The 23874-nt window shown below is 34.6% G+C and overlaps 1 protein-coding gene across 1 annotated transcript in view; it reads right to left on the bottom strand.

The window, feature by feature from the left end:
- Naaladl2 (N-acetylated alpha-linked acidic dipeptidase-like 2) overlaps nucleotides 1-23874 on the bottom strand; it is a 902864-nt gene that overhangs the window by 50820 nt on the left and 828170 nt on the right. Inside the window, exon 11 of the mRNA XM_013016159.1 lies at nucleotides 1461-1554. Coding sequence (XP_012871613.1) covers nucleotides 1461-1554 — 94 coding nt within the window. The remainder of the gene's footprint in view (nucleotides 1-1460; nucleotides 1555-23874) is intronic.

The following is a 23874-nucleotide window of genomic DNA, read 5'->3' as shown; positions in this document are numbered from 1 at the left end:
GATATTACTCTGAAATAAATGCATTTATGTTCTTTTGCTCTGTGTGATAGTTACTCCTTTAGAGATAGACAAGTAGTTATGTATTGTATTGTAAAGAACCTCTTTATTCTCTGAAACTTTAAAGCATTGTATGTTACACCAATGACATTTTCTGGTGGGTGAAAATAAAATCTAAAGAAAAATCCAAATGGTCTACAGCACAAATAAAATAGATACTTAAAGATTAAGCTTTCAGAAAAGTGATTATTATTCACAGAACTATTTAATATTTCACTTATATCTGTTCTTATTTGGTAAAATTTCATATGCTTGGTTTCCCAGTTTCAAAGCCCTAAATAGTTTAGAAATAGTCAATTTGAGGGGAACAAGTGACTGCTTTCATAGACATCCAGAAAACAGTGAAATGTAAGTCTGGTGATAGGAGGAAAAAAGGAAACTCTTCAGAGTGACTTAAACATACAAAAAGCACTGCAATATGAAGCCATTTTATTTGAGAACAAATAACCCTAAACAGCTCAATAATTCCCCACATCATTTCCTAGCCACTACAATAAAAGTTATAAAAGATTCATTGAGGGAAATGTGTAATCGCATTGGAGAATTTTTTTGAGTAAAAAGGAATCCAGAATGTTTAATTTAAAAGAAAACACTTCACATTTTAGTTATGGGTAACATTTGGGTGGATAGGATGGTCAGTTTTCAAAAATTGCTACCTAAATACCAAAGTTAAAGTACTAACTTTGTATTGAAAAGCAGCTGCCTACAAATCATTTATGAAAGATCTGAAGAACAAATGTGTAATTCAAGAGCAGGGTGAGATTTTTAAGCACAGTATTTCCCTTTGCATTTGGTTAGTAGAGATAAACAAGAACTTCACTGAAAGGTTTCTATATGAGTAAAGGGTAAATGGAAGCAGTGATGAGGGCAAGGACAAATTTTGTAGACAGATGTACTCCACCAAGAAGAGATTGAGACAGAGATGATGGCAATAATTTTCTGGTTGTGTCTTCCTTGTCTTTAACAGGAGCCCACTTATCAATTGTAAAGAATGATGCCCAAACCTCACAAAAACCATCCATAGAAGAAACTTCTAACTCCGTCTTGTGTAAGTGGACTGGGTATTAGTTACATTGTTGAAAAATAATTGGAACCCTGACTAAAATTATTTCCTATGGACCTGTAAATAACAGAAATTGTTCATCAAAAGTCTCTCGGATAAACAAATGTAGGTGGGCCACCCTTTAATTCTGATGACTGGCCTGATACTCTCACATAAATACATCTTGTTTTTGTTGACATGTTGCTAAAGTTTTGGATCCTTCTCATGATAACCATCTAGAAGAAGCATAAAGCAACTTGCTAAAGCTAAAAAGACTATAGTTAATTCACCCATTCCCTAGTGAAGCCTAGTTGGACACTTTGTTATTTAATTAAATTACCATGATTTAAAAAGAAATTACCTTTAAGTCTGTTTTGCACTTCTAAAGCTATATCAAGAGCATTAAAAGGAAGAACTGGCTCGCTGGCAATTTGCAAAAGCACTTCCCCGGAGAGCTGAAAGAAAAAAAGAAAATATCTTACCATTATTCCATAATTAAGAGATTTTTGCTCTTTTATTTGTCTCCTTGCATATATTTTATACAAGCCAAAACTTCAAAAACACAGAGGGAAAATATATTTTTATAAAACTTCTCTTTCTTAAACATTGTAAATTTTTACAAAGAAAAAAGCTCAATAACTTGTTCATTTCAAATAAAAGCATAAACAAAACAACTTGTAGTGAGTACAAGTTGGAGGAAATTCAGCTAATAAGGAGGCTAAAGGAAGTTGAAATGGTAGAAATGGATTATTTCCAACTGGGAAAATAGAACAATAAACCCTGTTGATATTGTTTTGGGGAAGCGGAAATGTGTAGAACAATGTGTAATAATGAACAACCTCCTAAAAATAATCAAAAGTAAGTAAAAGGTTTGCCATAGCTTGTTCCTTCTTTGACCTCCAATGTTCATAGTTGAAGAAATTGTAATCAAATTCAAAACAATTCCTTATATAATAGTTCTGAATTTGGCCCAGAAAGGACCTATTAAAAAACAATTCTGATTTTGTGATTTGGTAAAACTTCAGCCCAGCAACTAGGCACTGGTGGTTCATTCTTGTAATCCTGGCTGTTCAGGAGGCGGCTGAGAACTGAGCTTGAAGCCAGCCCTGGAAAGTCCATGAAACTCTATTTCCTATGAACCACCAAAATGCTAAAGTGGAGCTTTGGCTCAAGTGGTAGAGCTCTAGTCTTGAGCACAAAATCTCAGGAATAGCACCCTGGCCTTGAGTTCAAGCTCCCGCAAGACACAAAAGAAATAAAACCATTAACAAAAACCCACAAACTCAACTCCAGACTAAATTAATAATCAGTTTTCTTCTCTTAAAATGTAATTCAAACCAAATGTTCTTTTATTGTTTTAACTACTGTTTTCCTTTTGATTTGCCACAGTCCTCATCTTTTTCCAATGCCATTTCTTCATTTTTCAAATCACTGTTTAAAATATTTCAAATAAATAAACATTTAAATTATACCCTCCAAAGCTCATAATCCTCATAATCTAACTTTTCATCAACACCTATTCTAACACCACCCCATTCTAAAACTGTATTTGAAAACCAGCATATGCAGTACAGCTGACTAGCATCTGCTTTAATACACTCAACAAGTCATATGCACTCATACGTATCTCAAAGGACTTCAGGGCTGACAGTAAATGCCATTGTTATCTCTCCCTCTGTCTCATAAGTGATATTTAATATTTATCTGGGCTTAACAAATGTCCCTATGTCTCTTAACATAGGATTCCCTGAACCCAACACACAGGGAAATGTGTCAGTGTTGATATTATTAATGTACCATGAAATGTGGTTAGTGAATGAAAATATTGTCTTGTGTAACTACACAGGGAAATCAGTACACTAACTACAGACAGTGCAGAAGCTGTAAAAGATAGAAATTACAAGGAAAAATAGAATTCTAATATCCAAATCTATATATTCATAAGGACCAAATTCCATTTAATGCTTAAAATTGTATTTCCCAGTTGTTTGTATAATTCATCTCATGATAAAAATATAATCAAATCTGATCTTCTTCTATATTCTTGGAGAAATAGCTCTTAGAAATAAAGACGAAAAAGAACCACCTCTGATAGCTATTATTCCTCTGAAGTATTTTTTTTCTCCCAAATGTAGCAACCAGTTTGTTCCCAATGCCTAAGATGTCCTCGCTGAGCTCCATCCCCAGCATATAGTGATCACAAACCCCCTGGAAACTTGCTAGCTCTGAGCATGCTGTGCCTTGCAAATAGAGAATTGTCTGCAGTAGGTTGATAGGAATCCTTCTGCTACTTCACCCAGCCCATCTACATCATACAGCAGTGATCATCATGCAAGAGCAGTGATATTTGAGAAAGTCTATTTATAAAAATGAATTTTTAAAGAATATTTAACATCATAATGGTTTCCTTTTCCCCGATTGTACTGGGTAATAGAAAGTGTAGAACAAACATGTTTTGTTTACACTTTTGGAATCTGGAAAAAACTCATTACACAGATTAAAATGAAAGAAGGGGGGCAAGAAAAGAGACTTTGTGTTCTGATTTTAAAAAGGTATTTTATTCTTTTTTTTTTAAAAAAAACTATTTAGTGGTTTCAACAATTATATGATCTGTCAATGTCTTTGCTAGGTTTTTTTTTCCTAAAAGAACTTGGCATCTAAGAGACAGAATGTGTAGACCAAATTGGCTTTTTAAGCAGCTTCATAAGCTCATATCCCAGCCTGGGCTATATCTCATGCACTTCTTTACCAGACTGGAATTTAGTCCTCTTCAGGCATGGAAGAGCAGCTCTTCCATAGTTTATATGGGAAAGACATTCTTTTCAACGTGTTTCCTAAGTATGCATTTTCTTTTATTATACTGTTAACCATAGAAGATGGTCAGAGATATATGATCCTAGCTGATTTGAATGTGTATGTTATTTTTCTTGTAATATATGACATGTTAGGACCAAATTCTCTTGATTGCTTATAAAGAACTGAAACCAGATTTGAAATAATTAGCTTATATATATATATATATATACACATATATGTGTATATATGTATGTATCTATGTGTGTATGTACATATATGTATATATGTATATATGCATTGGAGTTTGACCTTGGCCTCTATCTCTCATTTGGCTTTTCTTCCACTAAAAGATGTTGCTCAACCACACAAGCCACACCTCTACTTTCAGTTTTGTCTCATAGACTTTTCTTTCTGGGCTAGGTACAAACTATGATTCTCATACCACAGTTTTCTAAAAAGTTAGGATTACAGATGTGATCCACTGGTATTGCCTGGCTAAACTCAAACTCCTTTACACCATCATGTTTTCTTGTATGTATTTCTGATAATATTTTACCACAATCTGAACTGTTTCTTTCAACTGTGTATGGTTATACTACAGTATTTCATTCTCAGTATGGTTGTTTGAAATTGTCCTACCAGTATATACGCAGGAAACTAAATCTCAAATTCATAGTTGATTACATTTGAGTAAAAGCAGCTTTGGGAGATAATTGGGATTAGATCAGATCATAAGACTTTGGCACTATATATAAATAAAAAAAAGAGTGTGTGCATTCTTGAGCTCTCTCAATATGTGATCATTTCCATCATGCTATGACCTAGAAAGAACTTCAGAGCCTACCCCATTCATACTGGGCTTCCAAGCTTTCAGAAATGTGAAATGAATACACTTCAATTGTTTATAAATTACCCAACCTGTGATATATTGTTGTAGTCATGTTAAGTGAATTAAAACAACTATAGCACAAAGCATCAGTAGAGAATTATTCAACATTTGTAAAAGTCCATGATTCTAACTTTATATAAATACATCAGTTTCAAGATTTCTGTGTCATTTCTTATCTCTATTCAGGCTGTCTCAGCTTCTAATAAAAAATAAAGGAAGAGTGAATTAAGAACATAAATTATTCAGTGCTAAGAATATATGTACATATATCTACACACACACACACACGTCCTGGGGCTTGACGTCAGGGCCTGGGCACTGTCCCTGAGCTTCTTTGGCTCAAAGTTAGCACTCTACCACTTGAGCCACAGTGCCACTTCTGGCTTTTTCTTTTTATGTGGTGCTGAGGAATCGAACCCAGGGCTTCATTCAGTCTAGGCAAGCACTCTACCACTAAGCCACGTTCCCAGCTCTGGAACTAAGAATTTTTTTTTTTTTTTGTCGGTCGTGGGGCTTGAACTCTGGGCCTGGGCGCTGTCCCTCAGCTCTTCAGTTCAAGGCGAGCGCTCTACCACTTGAGCTACAGCGCCACTTCCGGTTTTCTGGAGATAGGAGTCTCACGGTCTTTCCTGCCCGGGCTGGCTTTGAACCACGATCCTCAGATCTCAGCCTTCTGAGTAGCTAGGATTATAGGCGTGAGCCACCAGCGCCCCGCTGGAACTAAGAATATTTTTAAAGCATTTCCTGACTTAATACTACATAGTAAAGAATTGCTATCTCACTAAGTAGTGTTGACTCCCACAAATAATTTTGATACTAGGCAAGATTTGACTATAAAAAGAATAAAGCTAGAAGGAGACATGTGTCTCAACTAGAGTGGCAGCCTTGATCAAAACAACCAACAGCCAGGCACAGATGGCTCACACCTGTAATCCTAGCTACTCAGGAAGCTGAGATCTGAGGATCACAGTTCAAACCAGATAGGGCAGGAAAATCTGTGAGACTCTTATCTTTAATAAGCCACTCAGAAAACCTGAAATGGAGCTGTGGCTCAAGTGGTAGAGCACTGACCTTGAGCTGAAGAGCTGAGGGAGAGTGCCCAGGCCCACAGTTCAAGCCCTACAACTGACACAAAAGAAAATAAGCCAAAAGAAGGGAGAGTGAGAGACCCTGAGTTCAATCCAGAGTACTGGCACAAAAAACTGTAGAGTCTTCTTCCAAATTTGAAGGAAATAAAGCCAAATGTAGTTATCTCATAAGAAGATGACCAGAACATAGTTAATGCAGATAAATATTCAAGAGAAAATTTTAAGAAGAAAACTAACTGGGTGCTGGTGGCTCACACCTGTAATTAAAATTACTTAAGAAGCTGAGAGCTGAAGATCAACCTGGGTAGAAAATTCTGTGAAATTCTTATCTACAATTAACCAAACAAAAAGCCAGAATTGGAGCTGTCACTCAAGTGCTAGAGTTTAAACCTTGAGTAAAAAAATCCAAGCAAGAGTAAAACACACTGAGTTGAAGCCCAGTATTGGTACTAAGTGTAAGTATGCATTTATGCATGTATGTGCACACATACAGACATACATATGTACATATGTACATACATTCATATATACATATATACATAAATTAAACACAAGTTAAAGTAACCATAGTTCATAGCTCATATATAAACTAAAACATTGCGAACTTGATTTTACATGTTCACTCAAATTTAAAATGCAATGAAGCCCTGGAGAAGAGGTTTATTTTGTGAGACAATTACAGCTTCTGCTTATGGGTACACAAGAGTAGGGCATTGCATAAAACTTGGTCATCAGGCCATGATGTGACTTAATATGACAAAACTAAGGTCTATCACAAACCATTTGTCTTGTAACTGACTGAGTTCTATGTAGAAGTAGTGTAATCACTACTGCTCTGTGAGAAACAAGAGAGCTAAAATGTACAAAATCATTTTAAGTTATACCATTTTTAGCATGCCTGGAATTTAACTTTACACAGTGAGAAAACATGAATGGATGGTTTTTTTTTTTTACAAAACAGCATATCTTATCTTGTAAATACACCATGTAATTACTCCACATTTATGGGTTTTAGGACATGTGAACTAGTGTATAACAGAGGAAATGTATTTCAGGGTTGGGGAGCAAAAGCAGCAAAATGAGGTAGCATGATGCAGAAATACTTTTTATATAAACATGAAGGATCCAGTATGATGGGAACAGAGATCCTGGTTAGTAGGAGGTAAATTTGTGTGTAGTGTCGGGGAGGAATAAGAAAACCAAACCTAAAACCTAAAACCAGTGCATATGGCCATGATTCAACACTCATGGAGGAGTCCTCTTCCCTTCTCTTAAACTTCAGAGCAGCAGCATTATCTGATAAATTACGACCTAGTGCGAGTCCTCATGAATAGTGATGTTCAGACTGTTAAGTTCATCCCAATATTACCAAATCCTGATTGATGTCTCTCTACAGTAGATGACCCTCGATTTAGCAGTCAATGCCCTGTGGATAACAAACCTTAAGGCAGCCATGCAGGGGTAAGGTGATAGAGGGATTTCCTCAAAGATAAGTAGAATAAGAAGCAGTCTCTCAGACCTGATGATCCATTTCTAGAGCTGTGGTGAAATCAGTGCATCAAAAAGAGCAGAAGTATTTTTTTCCAGCAAAAAGAAAAAATTATATGGTCTTAACTAAAACTAGTGCAAAAAGTCTATGCCCTATTAACAGCAAAAGGCACTCTGTAGAATTCTCAGGATCTAGGAGGCTGGGAAGGTGGCTCAGTGGTAGAGCGCTTGCCTTGCATGTCTGAGGCCCTGGATTTGATTCCTCAGCACCACACAAGCAAAAAGAAAAAAGCCAGAAGTAGCACTGTGGCTCAAGTGATAGAGCGCTAGCCTTGAGCTGAAGAGCTGAGGGACAGCGCCCAGGCCCAGAGTTCAGGCCCCACAACCGGACCAAAAAAAAAAAAAAAGAATTCTCAGGATCTGCCATATAAAATATTCTGTAAATGTACTAACTTGTCTAAAATCTGCATCCATCCTATTCTTCTACACATTATAACCAGAGGATATTATTATTATTATTAGTGATGGTATTGTGGCTTGAACTCAGAGCCTTGAAATCTTGTTTGGCATGTTCACTCAAGGCTGGTGCTCTATCACTTGAGCAATATCTCTATTTCTGTCTTTTTGCTGGTTAATTGGAGATAAGAATTTTTCTATCCAGGCTGTCTTTGGACCATGTACCTCAGATCTCAGCCTCTTGGGTAGCTAGGTTTACAAGTATGAGCTAGTCACTTAAAATGAAACTTGTTAGCTGAGTGCTCCTGGCTTCCTCTTGTAATCAGCTATTCAGGAGGCTAAGATCTGAGGATCCCTGTTTGGAGCCACCCTGGGCAGGAAAGTCTGTGAGATTCTTATCTCCATCCTTTAAAGTTTAAGGTTACTGTTGTTTTGTTTTGTTTTTCACAACTCAGTTTCTTGTGCTTGCTAGCCAGATGTTCTTCATGTCTCTAGTAATTTTGGGGGTGGTTTCTCATGTTTTTGCTAGGGACAAGTCAGGCTATCCTCCTTCTACTTGCTGCCTTTCATGTAGCTGGATTATGGGCACAGCCATCTAGCCAATTGATTGATTGAAATGGTTTCTTGCTAACTTTTGCCAGGGCTGTCCTTGAACCATGATCCTCTTGATCTCTTTTTTACAGGGATTATTAGACTAAACCTCCACACCTAAAAAAAGGCTTGCCATTTTTGACTTTTGAATACAGTGCATCTTCAGTTAGTCATATGCTATGAATTCTTAGTGCACTAGAAGGAAAACTTTTTTAAGATTCCAACTTTTTTAAGATTCTCATTCTTAATATGTTTTCCAACATTTTTTCTGGGCTGATTGAAAAACTAAGTATTAAATTTGTACATACATTTTGTGAATAACTACCAGGTGATGTTAATAATAATTCAGCTCTTCCCATGTGCCAGAAAATACTATAAATTCTTTTCATGAAGTAATATATTTAATTCTTACAGGGGGCTTATTCAAATTTACAGATGAGAAAACAAAAGCATTACTCAATTAACTAAATATCCTAGGGCCATTCATTTAATACCTGGCAGTTTTAAGATTGCAACCTGAACACTGGCTATGGCATCTGGAATCCTAATCATAGCACCATATAGCACATTTTTCTTTATTTTTCAAACTCCTTTGTCATTTGAACAAATCATTGGCTACTGGAAAATCATTGGAAAACCGTTTGCTACTGACACATTTACCAAAAGTGAACACATGATTCTGAGAAATAAACAAAGGCATTCTATACATCTCAAAAATATTTAAAGTAAAAATATGTACTAAAAATATAGTTATTGCCCTATAGGATTATAACTTTTTATACTTGTCATTATTAATTTCTAACTATGCAGATTCTGGCTGCCCACCTTGGCAAATGGATGTAGAAATTCGTGAAGCAAAACAATCTCTAAGATGCCCTAGGCTAGGTTTCCTCATTTTATTACAATAAAATATATTAAATAGACATGCAATATTGATTAAAGTATTGATTAAATAGATATCCAAAACTGATTAAATAGATACACAATAAAACTGAAAGATCAAGGATGTGAAAAGGAGACAGTAATTTATTGGCTGGTATTTATCAGTCTTTGTCAATTCTAAGTTATAGGTCCAACCTTTGGCGAAAATGATTCTGAAAATGGTTCAGGGAATATTTCTAAAAATGGATGCAATTTCAGCAGTTGGCCATTCATGCCCACTCATGCTGTGTAAAGGTAGTTCCAGGGTTAGTTAAATATTTATTGGAACACAACTATATGTCAGGGCCTCTGTCAGGTCCCTGGGGTTCTTAAAGTGTTTCTCAAAAGAGAAGACAGATAGTGACTTCACTTATAAAATAATTAAATTCCACAGGGTGCTATGGAAAAGTACACAGGGGAACTTACTCACCTGAGGACCAGAAAAGGCTCCTATTAGGAAATTCCTTCTGTGAGCAAGACTCCATATCAGGCTTTACTTCACCCAGTAAAGAATCACAAGAAATTTGACACAAATCATGCCGGCTTTCATTTATGTATACAAGATTACTTACTTGGATTTTTATATATATTGGTACAAAAATATTTCAAACTTTTAAAATTATTTTATTGCTTATTTAGCATATTTGTGTATATATGTATCTATGTATATATATATATATATATATATAAAACACCATATATGCTAATATATGTATGTACACAGAGAGAGAGAGAAAGAGAGAAAGAGAGAGAGAGAGAGAGATGTTATTTGTTTTTGAGCCAGTATTGGTGCTTGAATTCAGGTCCTGGGCACTGGCCTTTAGCATTTTTTTTCAGGACTGGTGCTCTACCACTTGAACAAACCTACACATTTTGGTGGTTATCTGGAGATAAATTAATTGGAGAAAGCTTAACACACTTTCTTGCCCAGACTGTCTTTGAACTGCAATCTTCAGATCCGATCCCAGCATCCTGAACAGATAGGATTGCAGGCATGAGCCTCCTGTACCTGGCTATGGCATATACTTTTTATGAGGATAGGGGGAGTTAGATCCTCACCCCACCTCACATCACTATTCTCACCAAAAGGTACTAGCCTTGAACTGAAGAGCTGAGGGACAGCACCCAGGCCCAGAGTTCAGGTCCCACAACTGGAAAAAAAATATAGATATTACTGGATCATCTGTATGATAAATAGGAAGGGGTTAAATCATTGTGTATTCACTATATCATTCACTTGATAATTTATCCAAATCAATCATAAAGAGATAGATTACAGTCTACTTAGCAGTTTGTAATAATACTAAGATATATATACACACTTGGATAATTCATAGTACAGATACTTCAGAAAGAACTCTCAATGCTTTGTTTATATTTATTTTTTTAGAGATTGTGTTTGTACAACATAATTCCAAATGTATGTACAAAATGAAATTGTTTTATAAATTAAAAACAAATACTTCAATGGCTCAATAGCTATGTGCATATGACCAAAATAAAATGAGGCTTATTGAAATGAACTCCAAGTAATTGAAACAAGAGTTTTTAATTTTGTTTATTGTACTGTTTGCAGGTATTTCTTTCTTCTGTTTCTTCCCACCCTTTGGTTTATTATTATCATTATCATTATTGTTATCGTTATCATCATTTAATTAATTATTTTGCTTTTTATTTCTAATTAATATTATATTATTGTGATGTCACAGTTTTTTATTTCTTTACCCTTTGTCTTGTATATAAGTTTATTTGATTTGGGGAAGAGACAGGAAATCACAGAAACGGTGGGACAAAGGGTGAAACATTCAACGGTGATACCAAATACTATGTTGGAGATGAACTTTACAACTCACGGAGGCAAAGGAAGGCTGAAAGGGGAAAAAGTGGGAGAAATAGAGGAAGAGGTAACACAAGACCTTATGTCAAAAAACGAACTTTGCAACTGGTGCGGGAGAGGGGGGCAGGGAGGGATGGGAGGGGAAGGGAAAAAACAAATTGTTTATCCAGGGACACAGGTGGACCCATTGCAACAGTGAGATGTAGAAGACATATCTAAAAACGAACCTTAAAGTTGAGTGTGGGGCAGGCGGGGCGGGGTGGGCGGGATAGAAGGGGGGCAGATTGGAAGGGATGGTAAGGGGAAACAAAGAAGGCGGCAACAATGCTTGATAAGAAATACACTCGTTACCTTGCCCTTGTAATTGTAACCCCTCTGTACAGTATTTTCATAATAAAAAAATAAAAATAAATGTACTGATTACCTGATATATGTGACTGTAACCTATCTGTACATCACCTTGATAATAAAATTTAATTTTACAAAAGAAACAATGCTTAAGGATGAAGGCAGCATCCAAGATAGAGTTATCCTCATGTACAATTATTTAATTGATATTTTTACTTGAATTCTTAGTTAGTTCTTTTTTTATGTGCTAGTTGAACACCTCCAAACTAAACCTCTGTCCTTTATAGATTTGGATATCTGGTGACATAATATCTAGAAATAACCCGTGCTGACTGTTGTTTCAAATATGAGTAAAAATATCAACATAGAAAAAGAATGACAATAGCAAGAAAGGAAAAACCACTTGTGTCCCTATGTTGGGGTTCATTTTGCTTAACATTTTCTTATCTGGTCATATGTACACAGCTTTTGACCTTTTTCCTTGTCCCAGACATATACTAGTTACTGAAAATAAAGGAAACCACGGGACCTGGTTTTCTTTGGGCTTGGCTTACTTCACTTAATATAATTTTTTTCCAAGTTTTCCATTTCCTAGCAAATGGGGTGTTGTCATCCTTTCTGATGAAGACATAGAATTCCATTCTATATAATTATATATGTAAAACTATATATATAACTATATATATAACATTTTTTATCCATTCATCTACTAAGGGGAATCTGGGTTGGTTCCATATCTTAGCTATGGTAAATAATGCTGCAATAAACGTAGTAGTGCTGGTACCTTTAGTATGGTCTTGTTTGTGATCATTTGGGTAAATGGCCAAAAGTGGGATTGTTGTGTCATAAGGAAGCTCTATGTGGAGTCTTTTGAGGAACCTCCATACTGTTTTCCAAAGTGTTTGAACAAGTTTACCTCCCACCAAAAATGCAGTAGGGTTCCCTTCTGTCCATATCCCCTCCAGCATCTGTTGTTATAAGGGTTCTTGATTATAGCTGTTCTAACAGGGGTGAGCCAGAATCTCAATGTTGTTCTGATTTGCATTTCTTTTATGACTATTGTTTCTAATGTATTTATAATGCACCATGTGAATTTTGTTTCTTTGTATGTTCCTCCTCCACGGTATAACCCTGTTTTCACTGTGTTTGATGTCAGTGCCCTGCATCTTGTATATACACTTCTCTAATTTGGGGAGGAGAAGGGAAAAACAAAATGATTAAATGGGGATACATGTTGACCCAGTGTAACAATGATATGCACAAGACACTATGTTAAAAAAAGAACTTTAAATTTTTTTTGGGGGGATGTAGGAGGTGGAAGTGGGAGAGAAGGGATGGGAAGGTGGAACAAAGGAGGAGGTAGCAATGCTTAATATAAAATATACTCATTATCTTGCTCATGTAACTATAACCCCTCTGTACAGTATTTTTACAATAAAAACATATTAAAAAGAAAAAGAATAATATCATATTTTATACTATAGAAACAATAAGAACATTAAAAAGCAAAAGAGATATAAAACAACAAAAAAAGCAAATGGTTCTTTTTAACCTGATCCTTCCATGTAGGGATAAGTTGAATTTAAATATTGTAAAAAGTATAAAATTATATTACTAATGCAGTCTGTTTCCTGGATATAAGTGCAGTAAATGCCATTTAACACAGTGAAACACAAGGACTTTGGATTCTTTAATATATTCACTACAAGTTTCTCATAGCAACTTACTCTGGAGGAGACAGTGAGGTTCAGATGAGTCTAAACCACATGCATGGAAACAAGGTGTGGTGCAAACAGCGCACATTGTCAAGCTTTACATTCTCAAGATTACTCTTGCCTTTCTCTCATGTTGCTTGGTGACTGGCAGAACTTCCCCTGCCTCTAGCCCTAGCGATCATAGATCCCAGGATGATCCACAGAAAATGTGAAGAGTTTTGATACTTCACTCTAGTTAGCCAATTAAGCTGTGCAAAGGGGTTTTATCATTTGTTAGAATAGTTCACTTGCAAGGAATGTAGAATTCTACAATTTGGAGAAAGTCCTATACCAGCTATGTAAGTCAAGATGTTAGCAAAGAAACAGCAGTCTATACAAATGTTCCAATTGCGATGCAAACTGGGCTTTGGATGTACAAAGAACTATTCTTGGAGATTAAGTTTTGCTGAACTTTAAAGGAAAATGTGTGTGTGTGTGTGTGTGTGTGTGTGTGTGTGTGAGTGTGTTTGTGCAAGTGCACACATGTGAGGGTGTGCATGTGCATGTGCATGTGAGTGTGTGAGAGAGAGATAGATAGAGATAGAGACAGAGAGATAGAGAGAGAAAAGTACTGGGGTTTGAACTCAGGGCCCCATCTCTCACTCAAGGTTGGTCCTATATCACTTGAACCATACCTCCATTTCTAATTTTTGCTGGTGAATTGGTGAAAAGAGTCTCATCGATTTTTTCCTAGACTGTCTTTTAGCAGCAGTCCTCAGATTTCACCCACAAATTAGCTAGGAAGACATAAGCCACTGGTGGCTGATTGGACACGCCTTGTAATAATTATTCTATATTAAAAAACAGAGGTAGGAACAGTTGGGCAATGTTGCAATAAAAGGTGAAGTGCACATTCTAATGCTAACCATTGAGTGATTCAGTTTTGTTGGAAGGAGTCTTTTAAAGAAAAAATGAATTTTTAGATTTCTATTAGTGTTTATCTTTCCTTGTCTACCAATTCCCTGTTAAAGTAAAATATATTCCACTTAGATTGAAATAATTTGACTCATGAACAGTACTTTCTTAAGGCAAAACTGTAGTATTATTGATGAAATAATCAGGTAAAAAAGATGAGCTCTTCCTTTCAAGAGACAAAGGAAGAGCTCATTTGGAAAGATTTAGAAGAACTGTTTACATGTCTTCCTTCATCAGATGATTGGTAACTCACATTACCATATAACCAGTATCACCAAAAAATTATAATATGAGTATTGAAAGCACAATGACCTTAAATTAGAGTACATAGAATTAGTCTTAGAAATTTCTGTAACCTCATTTGATTACTTCAAGTTTAAAATCCAATCATAATGCTCTATTAAAGTTTTAGTACATGGTTGGCTTTTGAGGGATTCTGATAAAAATATAGATGATTTAACAAGATTTTTGTTATGACTGTTTTCTGGAACCTAAAGTAGGCTAAGCCTACTTTACTAGCCCTGAAAAACTTTTTTCTTAGGCAGCTTCTGTCTCCAAGTTCTGTGAACTCAACAGACTTCTACATTCTGAGCTCAGGCAGAAGTGCCCTCGGTTATGAAAATTCAGAGAGAGAAAACTTGTCTACAGCTTTAAGAATCTGCATTATTTGTTTTCAGAGGTGTGTGTGATCTTTGATCCTCACAGAAATTAGTCACTTTGCAGTATATTGCATCACTTTATTATGTCTATTCACATTGCAAGAAAACTATTCCACTAGTCCAGTAAAAAGATAATATTGGACATCTATAATTACAGTATGTTCCAAGGGAGGGAAGAGGAAAGCGGCAAATATTAATTAAAAATCTACTGTGTGCCAGACATTCTCTAGAATAGTAAATACCTGATTTCATTTAATTCTGTCAACAAACCTGCCAAATTATATTAAGCAGTAATGTGATAATGTAATTTGTGCCAAGCAATGAAGTGTCTGTAGGTTACAGTAAAGAGCTGGAATTTTGTACTGCAGATTAGAATATGTTGATGGGATTTCTGGACTATTTTAATCAGAACATCATAAGATTTAAAAAATAATTGCCTAAATATTATACACATACACGTATATAAAAAATCCAGACCCAAACACACACACATGCATGCACACACGCAAACACACACACAGCTGATTTGAGACCTTGAAAATGAGCACTTTAAAAGAAGCAGTCTGATGAATGAAGGCTCAGATATTGGAACCAGGGCTAGATACATAAGTATAGACGTTGATCAAGATGCTGTGTGCTTATGAGTTGATGCATTGGATGGAAAATTCTTTTTATAACTACTCAATAATTTAAAATTACTTAAAATACATTTTAATAATATTTACATAAAATGGATATAATCAGAGTTTCTTGAACTCTATAAGTGTATATTTTTATATTATGTAGCTTTTATGTTAAATGCCTTTAAAATGTAAAGAGGGATGAGATGGGCTTATAAAAAAGTACAGTTATAAATAATAGAAGAGGTATTAGGTATTAGTAAACCTGAGAACAAAGTAATAAACTGATTCTGAAAGGCTTCTCAAATCATCCAGGTAATTTTTGAAAATGAAAATATGTATCAGGTAATACAAGTTCCACCATTTAAAATTGTCATTTATATAGCAGAAAATAGGAACAGTAATGTCCTTGTTATATTTTTTCATTCATATAAGTTGCTGGCAAAGTCTCCTTTAAAGGTGACAATTTACCTATAGATTTAGGGTAATTGTAATGCAATACATAATTGTAATGAGCTACTTCATTCATTGAAGCAGAATAGGAAATGCCTGAATTGTATCCTAAATCTCTATTATGATATTCATGGAATAAGTAAGATAACTTTTCATTTGTCCTCATTTATTAATGACAAAATTAATTGCTGGACAATATACCTTTTGAAATGTGTAATTTAAATATGCATATATATGCAACCAAACTAATTTCCCAAAGGTCAAATATTTTATAAAATTTACAGAGAAGGAACTGATGAAAGAAATCTTGGCTGTGTGATCTCATCACCTCAATTTGCAGATAAGTAAATAGGGGTTGCAAATTGAAATGACTTTCTGAATATCACGTGGCTGTTTGGAGACACAATCAGAAGTGGAAATAAGGTCTTAGATCTCTTTGTACATTGTTTCTATGCACAACAAATTGCTACAAGTAGAATCCAAATTGGCTTATTGATTATGTGTGTGTGTATTTGCATGTATTGTGTGTACATGATAAAACTATTAAATAATAAAGTAAAGCTTGGCAAATGTAATAAAAACAAAAACTGTACAAATTATAATAAGCTATGAGAATTCCTCCCCCTGTATTTTCATGGCACATGAAATACAGTCTCCTTATATTCAATCACCTCAGGAGTAAAGCTCAACCCCTCTTATGACATTAGCATGTATCATCTTTATGGATTGTCCTTACCAGTTCTTATCCTGCATTCACTTATCCTGTATGCCTCTGTACCCTTATCAATGGGTACTCATCCATTTTAAGGAATTATGTAAAGATTCTATATTCTAATTATGAATATGTTGATCACCTGTTACAATGTGGTTATTGTTTTGATTTGCTAAATATACAGAGACACTATAACTTCTTATTAATTATTCCTTTATCATGTGGTGTGTGTGTGTGTGTGTGTGTGTGTGTGTGTACCAGTCTTGGAACTTGATCTCACAACCTGGATGTGATTCGTGAGACTTTGTGTACAAAGCTAATATGCTAACACTTGAACCACAGATCCACTTCCAGATTTTTGGTGATTAATTGAAGATAAAATGCTTAAATAAGGATACAGGTTGACCCATTGTAACAATGAGATGTACAAGACACTATGTTGAAAAAACAAACTTTACAATTTAGGTGCGGAGGAGGGGAGGGGAGGGGGGAGTGTAGTTGTGGAGGTGGGAGAGATGGAAGGGTAGGGGAAAAACAAAGGAGGAGGTAGCAATGCTTGATAGGAAATGTACTCATTACCTTGCTCATGTAACTGTAACCATTCTCTAAAGTATTTTGACAATAAAAAATGTATATAAAAAAGAATCAAGTAGACTTTCCTGCCAGGGCTGGCTTTTAATAATCCTCAGATCTCAGATTCCTGAGTAACTTGGATTACAGGCATGAGCCATCAGAACCCAGACATTTGTATTTATTTTTAATATAGACAGATAATTTTAAAAAGTAAAGAACTAATTTTAAAACTGTTTTAATAGAATGTTGTAGTTGTTTAAGAACAGTCTAGTAAATGATTAAACATTATATGTACTATAAATTTTAAAATTTATTAGAATTCACAGAAATACTTTTAAATATATTGTAGCAGTTAATTCCACATACACACTCCAATAGTAAATATATTTCAGACAGTAGATTGAATTCTGAAGAAGTAACAAAGTTAGCTGTTTATATTACATATATATATAACATTACATATATAATATACTATTACATATATAGCATACGATTAGGTACAATATAACCTATGAGTATCAATAATTTATTGTCATCACCTTACAGATAAATTTACTACTCTGCAGTTTGTATATGAACATGAAATTGCTATTTGACTTCAGATATCAGGATGGAGAAAAAAATGAAACCATTTATAAAGTTGGGTTTGAATTATTTTCCTGTTAAAGCAGAGCCTCTATTGAAGCATTTATATAAAAACATAGATTTATGAGGTTTTATAGTTTACTGATAGACTCAGTTGTGTTTCAATTAGGAAATTAGTCTTCAAGTTTTCAGTTAAATATGATGTTGGTTGACTGGGGATTTACAATTGTTTAGGGTCCATGTCTGTTTTCTGTTTTTTAATACCATAAACTAAATGGTTTAGAAGCATAAACATGGACTTCTTACAGCTCCACAGGCTGGGGAGTCTTAGAAAGTTCCTAAGATTCACAGTTACTGGCCAGGGCTGCTTCCTTGAGATGCTGCCTTCTTGATGCCTCTTCATTCAACAGAAGAGCAAGAACACATGAGCTCACCCGCAGCACCCCTAACCCCACAACTTTCTGCCTCTTATGTAAGTCATGAAGTCTAATTGCTAATAAGCAATTTTAGGGTAGGTCACAACTACCGCTCCCACAGAATTTGCTTAGTGAACTAGAGAATTCCCTAAAACCCCCAACTCTCAATACTATTGCACTGGGAACACATTTTAACCTACTAATTTGGGGGATATACAAAGCCTACCTCATATCTGTCTCCCAATTGAGAATGTGATTTCCATAATGTGTGAGCAGAGAGAGCTGGAAGATCATTGATGGATGGTCAAAGGCTGACACTCAGAATTGATCTAAGTGTTAGAACCAGTCTCATTTCCCCAGCTGACTGATAAAGGCCTGTGAAAGGTGAACACTCTCATGTATATTTGGCCAGCAGTAGAGAGTTCTACCACACAGATCTGTGAATGTCAGCTCCGCTAAAAATACAAAGGGCTAAAGTTAATTAATCTTCAAAAAATTACATAACCTTACTCAGCTCTACCACTGTCATATACAATTGGACTAGATGCATGTTTTTAAATTTATATATATATATATATATATATATATATATATATATATATATAACATTTTGGAGAAATGCAATTAAATTTTCCTAAATTTTTGAAAAACAAAATGAAGATAAGATCATAAGATCATGAAAATGAATTTGAGAGAAGGGAACCAATAGGATAAGAAAGAATGACAGAAGGGCTCATGTTGATCAAGCAGCACTGGACACTTAGATGGGCATGTTAACTTGAAACTATTTTGTGCAACCTTGTGAAGTTCAGACAATAAAGTTAAACTAAGGTTAGGAGTAGTCACTGCTTTTGATTTGGTACTCTGTGTCTTATGTATATATGTCTATCTGATTTTGAGAAGAGGAGGGGAAATAACAAAATGATGAGACAAAGGACAAAGAGTGAACCAACAGCGAAATTCACAAGACACTATGTTGGAAATGAACTTTACCACTTGGAGAAAGGGGACTGGGGGTGGGGAGGAAAGTGGGAGAAAAATAAGGGAGTGGGTAACAATGTTCGACAAGAAATGAACTCATTGCCTTATTTATGTAACTGACCCCTCTGTACACCACCTTTACAAATAAATTAAAAAGAAAAGAAAAAAGAAAGAATAGATGGATGAGTAGAATTTTAAATAGATGATACATAGTGGAAAGACAGACACTTCCTCATTAGAAAAACAACAAATTATTAATGTTGAAATTCAACTGCTATTGTCACAGTATAAAGAAGTGGGATCTCTAAGAGGCGACTCAGTGCTGAGGGGTGCACCTTCCTTAACAGGCTAATGCTTTGCATAAGGAATGACTTACTTATCAGCAGTGTGGTTTTCATGAAAAGTAGACTCAGCCTGAGTCTCCTCCTTTTGTGCTGGATGTCCTCATTTCTATTCTGTCATATTATAGGGTAGCATGTGACCCTCACCATATGCTGAACACATGCTCACAGACTTCTAGCCTCAAGAGCCTTGATCCCATTGAAATTCTACTGCTTGCAATTTACCCAGCCTGTGGCATTCTGTAATAGAAGCAAGAACAGGCTGAGATACAATGGAATACCTCTTATTTGGACTATGACCTCCTAAATGGGTGGGATCATATGATTTTCTCAGAAGGCAATACAGTATGTGACACAGTGATTTTCAATAAAGTTTTGTAGAACCTCAAAGTTTTGCACATTATGACATGAGAGACATATGTCACTACATGTGTACAGCTGCTTTTCATACATGTGTCTGTAAAGCTGTGCTAGTGGAATAACTGTCATTGGTATCTTTCCTAGTGGGCTCAAAGAACAATGGTACATTTTCCTTTGCTGTAGATGCTAGGCCTCCATAAGGTTCAAGGTTCATATGACTGGCCATCTGTGTAGGAGTCCAGAAGGGTCTTTCTTAACCCTTCTTCAGAAACTTTACAACTTTGCTTCCTACTAAGATTTCCTTCTTTAAAATCTGAATTTTACTTATCAAGAGGAGACAAAGACTACAGACAGAAAATTTTTTTTGTTTTGTATACCTTACAAAAAGGACAAAAACTGAATGTTAGTATTGCCTTGCAGGAGGATGACACATATTTGATTTATTGATATCATTGGGCTGTCAACCAGCACAGAAGGAAGGGAATAATTCAGGTCCAACCTGGTAGCTAGCATGTACATATTTTCCCTTTAATTTTTTTTTCCAGTGGTAAAGACGAAACCCAGAACCTCAAGCATGCTAGGCAGGTGTTCTAACAGAGCCATATATTCATACCAGATTTTAAATATTTATGATTTAATTATATTCTGTAACGTTGTTTTTATTTCTCAACTATATCTTCTGATCCAGGAATAATGTATTATTATATTTGTTTTAGAAAAAAGGTTCATAATTTCAAATTGTATCATATTTTTTATGTATTTTGTCATTATGATGGATAGATTTCATCATATACTCTCTCAGAAACATAAATAGTGCCAATTTTCAAGAAATAAATGTGTAGTTCACTACCATGAAATACATTTGTGTTAAGTCCATACTGTATCTTAGCTATTAGAGATAAATATAGATTTAAATTTCATTTTTAAGGAATTTAAAAATAAATGATAACCAAGGGTTTAAAATTTGAAATCTCTATTATTTGGATGGCAATAAAGAATATACTATTTTTTCTATTATATTTTTCTCTCCTTATAGCTAATAAAATAAACCAGTGGCAAAAAAATGTTCCCATTCAAATGTTACCCAGTTGAACGCCTTAAATGGAAAATAAACTTTATAAAAAAGGGATAATCAAGGCCAATGGGTTGGGGTGATATTGCCAAATGGTCTGAATATGAGAAACACTTATTTCTGAGGCTCACTACTCACTAATTATAAGGTAGGCTGGCATGGGTAGTTGTCTTTTATGAATAAATGAAATTTTTTAATTTGTCAGTACCATTAAATCATAGATTGATTAAAACATATAAGTTAATCACTCTTAAGCTGCTTATATTAATTTTGAGTTCTGTAGTCATTAACTAGTAAACTATACTGTAGACATTTTTAAATTTAAAGTAGATATTTTGATGACTCAAAGTCTGATTCTAATAAAGTTTTTTCTAATCATTCATATTATTGAAATGAATTTCACTTAATTGAATATGTAAAAATTGCACTTTAATTATATCATATCTGTAGATAATGATTCAAAAAGACATATGTACTTTCAAGCACACTTAGTTAAAATAATGCAAATAATCTTAGCTATTATTCTTTCTTGGTGCCTATTTTAAAATAATTCTGGACTTTCTATCATTTCTTATCCATAATTAATATTTTGTACTTAGTTCTGAACAAAAATAAAATTTAAAATAATTAATACTCATACCAATAATCTACTGAATAGTGTCTGTGTATGCTAGACATAAACATAAACATAAAATTCAATACATGGACAAATTTTGTGAAAGAATATATAGTAAATAGCAACACCAAGAAGAATCCTGGGATTCATTTGTTATTAAACAACAAAAAAATAATGGGATTGTTTTTCCCAGTAACCAGCATATAGACAATAAATAACCTACTTCAAAAGAATGGTGGGGGCAACAAAGAAGTTATATATATATATATATGCAATTAAAAATATATGTATATACACACACATATATTTTTACATATAGGTGCATATATATATATACACACACATAGATGTGTGTGTGTGTGTGTGACAAAATATATTTATATATGTCTTTGGCCTACTCTAGATTCTATATGTGTATATTTGTCTGTATATGAATATTATGCTTCTAATCATGTAATTACACATATACACTTATAATAAACTGCCAATCCTACTCTTGGCCATTTATTTAAATTAATTTTAGTTAGAATATAACAGAAGCGCCTGTAAAGTGTCACAATTTTCACTTATGGAAACAGTCTAGATATCATATAAAGGAAGAATAGACTAAAAATAGGATATGTGCATAATATTATATATTATATATATATATATTTGTTGTTCAAGAATATCTATCTATACATACATATATAATCGAATATTACTGGCCATAAAGAAGAATGGAATGATATGGAATGATGTATTTTTCCAGGACCTAGATGGAACCGGGAACCATCATATTAAGTGATGCAAACCAGGCTTAAGATGACAAAGGTCTTAAGTATACTTTCATATAAGGAGTTTAGATGTAAGGAATAAAATATACAAAAGCACGTGAACATGTATATATGTATGTATATAGTTGTGATTTATGTAATGAGACTCACTAAAATATGGAATATACATTGTGAAATACCATAGTGAAGACCCTTTGGAGGATTAGCATACAGTTTAACAAAGGACAATATTAGGAACTTGCAACATGTCATGTCTTGGTGTAGGTTCTAGGTGAAGTAATAAACAGATAACAAAAATGAGGGGTAAATATAGTCAAAGTATTTTATACACATGTATGAAAATGAAACAAGGGGATTGTGATACTGTTTTGGGAGGGAAAGATGGGGAGAAAGTAAGAATGTTGGAGGAAGTAAATTCTAAACCTTCTCATTTTTCATCTTTTTGCAAATCACTACTTAAAATAATCAAGAAATCCATAGTACTCCTCCAAGATCAGGATCCCAAAAAAAGGTATCTAAACACTGAGGAGTCAATATAAGTGTCCAAAATCTGTGGATGTGTCCAGAACAGGCTCAGATAGGTATTGTACCCCTGTTTCCTGGATGATGGAAAGTTTTATAAACATCTTTTCCCAGCCTAGGGCCTAAACCTGTTGGCCTCTTGTGCTGAAATATCCATATGGTCCAGCATTGAGTTTTGTCAATAATTACAGTTTTAAGAAGTTTAGTTACTTGACATTTTGACACAATATAGGACCAGATGGGACCCTGATCCTTTGGTAAATATGGCTCTGATATATAATTGCAAACCAAATGTAATTAAATAAGCAATTGAAACCCTTAATAACCAGAAATGGTATATATCCTTTCCTGTGCATATTCCTTTCCACACGCCTGCTGTTCTTCATGCTGCCTTTTAAACCTTTTGCCATTTGTATGTTCCTATGCACTCATCATTTTTTTTCCATAAATGTGAATGTCATTCAAAGCCATTCAAATGCAAGGTTATCTATATGAAGTATACAATATGTCTATGTGCAATATACACAAAATATATATTATCTATAGATGCACATATTATATATTTTAAACATGTAAAATTTAGTGGAAAAATCCAGTTACTGCCTTTACTGTGATATGTTTATTTATTTTTTTTGGTTGTTTGTGAGACTTGAACTCTGGGCTTAGGAGCTGTCCTTGAGCTCTTCCACTCAAGGTGAGCACTCTACCAATTGAGCCACAGTCTCCTTCCAGTTTTCTAATGGTATATTGGAGATAAGAGATTCACAGACTTTTCCACCAGGGCTGGCTTTGAACCGTGATCCTCAAATCTCAGTCTTCTGTGTAGCTAGGATTACAGGCATGAGCCAGCGCCTGGCATGTCTTTTCTTTTTTTTTTTAATTTAATTTAATTTTATTTTATTTGTGAACATACTGTACAGAGGGGTAACAATTACATGGGCAGGATAATGCATACATTTCTTACCAAGCATTGCAGCCTCCTCCTTTGTTTACCCTTCACATCCCT

This window comes from Dipodomys ordii, unplaced genomic scaffold, assembly GCF_000151885.1.
Source record: "Dipodomys ordii isolate 6190 unplaced genomic scaffold, Dord_2.0 Scaffold30, whole genome shotgun sequence".
Lineage (NCBI taxonomy): Eukaryota > Metazoa > Chordata > Mammalia > Rodentia > Heteromyidae > Dipodomys > Dipodomys ordii.
This window is presented reverse-complemented; position numbering and strand designations above follow the sequence as displayed.